At 43.2% G+C, this 5,391-nt stretch overlaps 1 protein-coding gene across 1 annotated transcript; it reads right to left on the minus strand.

Annotated features, from left to right (window-relative positions):
* Positions 1-793: 793 nt before the first annotated feature.
* LOC147433291 (pentatricopeptide repeat-containing protein At4g39530-like) lies at positions 794-3,603 on the minus strand. Its single transcript, XM_086492902.1, has one exon. The coding sequence runs from the start codon at positions 3,349-3,351 to the stop codon at positions 946-948; it is 2,406 nt and encodes an 801-aa protein (XP_086349028.1). The 5' UTR covers positions 3,352-3,603; the 3' UTR covers positions 794-945.
* Between the last annotated feature and the right edge of the window lie 1,788 nt (positions 3,604-5,391).

Consider the following 5,391-nt stretch of genomic DNA (forward strand, 5'->3'; position numbering starts at 1 on the left):
TCAACCGTGGAGGTGCTTCATTGCAAAGAGTTACCGCAACTACATCATCCATTCGCATGGGATTGAGTCTTGCATTGCGATATTGCATTGGTGTCTAGGCACTTTAGATTAGTTGCATACCCTTTGATTGCACTTGACGTAGAGATGTGTAGAGAGAGAGAGAGAGAGAGAGAGAGACCTATGCGGTCCAAACTAACTCTCTTGAGAGTCCCTACTAGGACATTCAAATCCTGGGTACAAGCTCACAAAGGTTCGTCCTAAAAATCTCTGTTTTTGCATCCAACATTCAACTCTTGAATCCTCACCTCACGTGTGCAAATCAGCCCCATAAAAACCCGTCGGTGGCATCCGCAACCCACATTGAGCTGGATCAAGATGATGTATGAAATCGCTTCATTCCAAGGAATTACCACAACTACATCATCCATTCGCATGAAGTTGAGCCTTGCATTGCAGTATTGCAGTGATGTACATTACATTTATGCAATCTAGAGCAAATACAACATCAATCTAAACAGGGACCCTTGAGGGTTAGTTGGGACCGCATGGGTGCATTTCTCTCTCTCTCACATGTGCAATCAAAGGATATGCAACTAATGTAAAGTGACTAGACATACACGTCTTGGGTGCAGGCTCAAAAAGGTGCCAGAACACTTTCTTAAGTTGTCCTAAACCCTAGAATGAGTTAGCTTGTCCACATGCACATAGGGTTAGATGTGCACGTATAACAAGCATCATCAAGGTGTCTCTTTTAAGGAGGGTGATTTGAGTGTATTTAAGGATAATGAAGCAATTGGTAGGAAATCTCTCCTGTCACATGCACGGTCCATTTTCATCGTCAAGAAGGTAAATGGTGTTTCCACGGAATTAGCCTCTCCATCGCAAAACTCCTACTCAATACAGATTCTTTGTCGACAATCTCCTATACTCTAAAATTAATTACAGCTACACATAACCTCTCAAATCAGCCTCCATGCAAATGCTGAACATCAACAGCGACGCTAAATGTGGATTCTCCCCCAGCAACAAGGCACTTTCAAAAGCATGTCTACCAAGCACTACGTCACCCCACTTCCGACACATGCACAAAATAATATGCCATGTGGAAAGATCAGGTTGGAAAGGCATCTTTTCTAAGAGGAATGAGAGTCTCTCAAACTGCCCCGCTCGACTGTAAACATCAACTATACAATTGAGGTGATCCATACTAGGAGCAATGCCATAACCTCTGTACATATAAGCAAAGTAGTATAGGCCCTCATCCACAAGACCAGCATGACTGCAAGCTGTAAGAAGGCTTAAAAATGTAACTTTGTCTGCCTCAATGCCTTGTTCCTCCGTTCTGCGAAACAGCTCAAAAATCTGTAGGTTCTCTCCTCTGCATGCGTGACCTGTCATTAACACAGTCCATAAAACGCTGCTGATACTTGGAAGCTTGTCAAAGACATTTTGAGCTTCTAATAATAAGCCGCATTTTGCATAAAAATCCACGAGCGCCTTCCCGATTAAGCAGTCTCTTTCAAATCCCTCTCTAACTAGTCTTGTATATAACTTCAGGCCCTGATTTAAAACACCTGCATTGGCACACACACGTAAGCTGCAAGCATATGAGATGGCATTCATGGGCAAACCTTGTAGTTGCATCGTGTCAGCAGAATTTAGTGCTTCCACAGTGAGGCCATTCTTTGCATAGCCCACAATCAAAGAAGTCCATGAAGCAACGGTTGGAGCAAGTAGTCTGTAAAACACTTCTTCTGCATCTCGGAGAAACCCACATGTAGCATACATTTCCACCAACATGCTGCCAATATAAGGATCTCTTTCAAAGCCTTCAGACACTATAAAAGCATGTAGTTCTTGGCCTCTAGATAAAGCACTTTTGTCCCCGCAAACTTTCAAGCTGCAATAAAATGTGACTACATCGACAGGAATACCCTTAGAGATCATCTTACTGAAGAAATGCATAGCTTCCTCTCCAAGGCTGTGTTCTGCATATCCACCAATAAGTGCGGTCCATGAGACGATGTTTCGATCTGTTAACTCATCCAAACCTTTCAGGGCTTCTGTAAACAACCCAAACTTGACATACATGTCCACCAAAGCACTTACAACGTACTTGTTACTTTCAATCCCCAATTTGTTAACTTCTAGGTGCATTTCCTGGCCCACTTTGAGGGTTTCACAAGTGGTCAAGCAACACACAAAAGTGACTGTGGTTGGGGGCACTCCCAAACGACGCATTTGTTCCAAACAGTTATATACTTTGTACCCAAGATCATGTTCACAATAACCATGAAGAAGGATATTCCATGATACCACGTCTTTAACTGGTAGTCCATGAAATAGTACCTCTGCTTCTGTGAGTGACCCACATTTGGCATACATGTCCACCAAAGTATTGCAAACGGCAAGATTTATCTCCAGACCCCTTTTCACAATTTCGATGTGTACTTCTCTGCCCCATTCAAGGCTCCGTGTAGAGCCACATGCTTTTACGCTGCATTTTAATGTGACAACATCAAGATATATTTCCTCCTTGAGAATCCTCTTCCAGCAGTTGAATGCTTTCTCAGACAATCCACGTTCCCCATAGCTTACCAATAGCGGGGTCAAAATAACACTGTCTATATAGGGCAATACATCAACCACCTTTTGTGCTTCTAAGAGATAAAAAGATTTTGAGTACGCATCCACCAAAGCACTTCCAACAAATACGTCCTCTTCAAATCCCAGCTTGACAATCTCACAATGAATCCTGAGGCATTCATGTGATGCTCGAATATCACCACAAGCCTTCAAGATGCAGATGAATGATACAGAATTAGGTAACAGGCCGTCTAGTTTCATTCGTTTCATGCAATCTAAAGCTTTTCTTGCATGCCCGTGATCAGCATACGCTCCAATAAGACAGGTCCACAAACTAACATTCCGACTGGGGACCTTATCCAAAACGTATTGTGCCTCCATGAGCAAACCACATTTTCCATACATGTACACCAGTGCCCTCCCAGTAAGACAATCAATTGCATGACCATATTTGATAAGCACACCATGTGATCGTTGGCCACATGCAATATACTTCTGCTTCCCACAAGCTTTCAGAACCCCCAAAAGAGTATGCCTGTCAATATAAACGTTAGAGGGATGCCCTTGTGGTTCATTGAAGTAATCCAAAGCCTGTTCAAGGTTGCCACCATCAACCAACTTGGCAGTCGAAGAAATCCAATTGCCGCATACAAAGGCACCCGTATTTTTGAGATCTGTGAGCACCACGGGAGGTTCCACCTGCTGGCTAAAAGTGCGTATGACCCATGGTCTTCTTGCAGCATCACTGCGAGGAAAGAGGTGCATGTAGTTTGGTCATGCAAGTTGTTCATCTCTTGGGATCGCTTATGCTAAGATCAGGAGGCCTAAGGGCATTCAGCAGAGGGAGAGCCATGCTCTTTCGCTCTCCCTATTACATCAGTAGGCAGAAAAGTGAACTTCCCTTGTACGCGTCATGACTAAGGCGTTCAGTAGGCAGGAAAGTGTCTCGTGGAAAAGGCAATTTTGTATAACCTATAACCTTTGCTTTCCTACAACCTGCATTTGTGGCGCCAAAGCATAAGCTAAACAACCAACAACGTGCATGTGACCAATAGATAGCTTCCTATGATGCCATGCAGTATTCGACAGAAATCATTATACCAAACATACAAAATTCCTTTTCTTTTTCTTGTTTTCATCAAGAGGAAATTTTAGAAAATTAGGTCATTTTTTCGGGTTTTTGCACTATTTTTTTCTGTTTTGGGGCGGAATTTCTTCTTTTCCCCTTGCTCTCAACCGTTATTTTTGAAATTGAAAACGGCACGATATTATGCTGAGACACATTTTCTCGAACACTGATGCTATGCTTCATAAGGAGTCATAGATTGCAAAGCTTTTGTAAAAAACCTGTTTAGTACATAACATGATGGTCTCAAGCCAAAACGAATGTGGCAAAGCTTGACTCTTGACTATACATCGTGCCATCTCTGTAAGCGACGTGTTTTTCCTTTCAGTAACACCATTTTACTGAGGTGTATATGACATTGTACACTGGTAATTTATCCCAAGACTAGCTAGAAATGCATTAAACTCATGAGACATATACTCCTCCCCTCGATCTGAACGGCGGGTGTCCTTCGTACATTTAGAGACATTTTCAGCCATAGCCAAAAATTTCTTGAAGCACAAGAACACTTCGGACTTAGCTTTAAAAGGATATACCCATGCATGTCTGGAGTAATCATCAATGAAAGTCACGAAGTACAGGTAATTGCCTAAGGACGGAGTTTGCATAGGCCCACAAACAAGTTGTGTATTCTCTATGCTTCCACATCGTTGACTTTGACATGGTATCAAAGCTAAGTGCTCATTGATCGCAACGAAGGAGAAGCACGAAGGCGAAGAAAAGAAGGTGGTTGCAAGAAACGCTATTGGAATCTAGTGTCGGTGATTTCGTTTTGTATAACTAAAGCATGTCATTTTAAAACGTTGCAAAAAAGAGCGTTTTTAAATGTTCATGCAAAGGAAGACATAGCGAGGGGCACCGTCGTCGTTGCACTAGTAGCTTATGTTTAGAAACGCCCCTGCAATGGGCACTTGTCGACAACACTTCTCCCCACATTGCCCGATGTTAGTGCGTTTTGAAACACCCTCAGCACAGGGACTTGGCGGCGTCGACAACTGCGTCTCCCTCCTTTCGACAGGCAGTATCCCAAGACGCTGTGTCTCCCCTCTATTCCCTTGTTGACATCCTTTTAAAATGCCACCCCCTCCCTTCCTCCTCACGGGTTCCACCATTGGTTTGCTGCAATGTTTTAAAATGCTAGAGGCAGCCTTGCTTTGGGGGTTAATAGCCCAAGAGAGGGGCATTGGAGGAGGTTCTTTTTGTGTGGCTTAGGGAAGTGAGAAGGTGGCTTGCGAGAGAAACTTTTTTTTTTTTTGGGTGTGGCTTGGAAAAATTTTGAGGCCATTTGGAGTACGAAAGGAAGAAAAAAGTTTTCAAATCTTGTACTTACAAGATGGCCCACCCTTGCTCAACCACCAAGGACTCAAATGGCCAATACCAACAATCGGCTATGGAAAGAGATTTAACCAGTACCTAGTTAGCGGCCTAAGTTCCATCGATGTTCTCAAGGAAGCTGTCAAAAGAAAACGTATGAGTTTTCTAGAGGACAAAGGCAAGGGCAAGCTTGACAAGGATGGCAAAACTAGTCCTCAAGACAATTTGTTTGGCTTGGGAGTTTGAAGACAAAGACAAAAGGAGGAACTCATAGGAGGATAAAGGCAAAGGCAAGCTAGACAGTGATAACGGTGATAAAGAAATGACAGAGGGGGTCGGCATGGCACATGTGGCGGTTGCCATAG

The sequence above is a fragment of the Adiantum capillus-veneris genome, chromosome 20, assembly GCF_014529385.1.
Source record: "Adiantum capillus-veneris isolate H3 chromosome 20, ASM1452938v2, whole genome shotgun sequence".
Taxonomy (NCBI): domain Eukaryota; kingdom Viridiplantae; phylum Streptophyta; class Polypodiopsida; order Polypodiales; family Pteridaceae; genus Adiantum; species Adiantum capillus-veneris.

Bases quoted from the DNA above. Each gene is read 5' to 3' on its own strand.
- LOC147433291 (XM_086492902.1), bottom strand. From the start codon at position 3,351: ATGCACCTCTTTCCTCGCAGTGATGCTGCAAGAAGACCATGGGTCATA.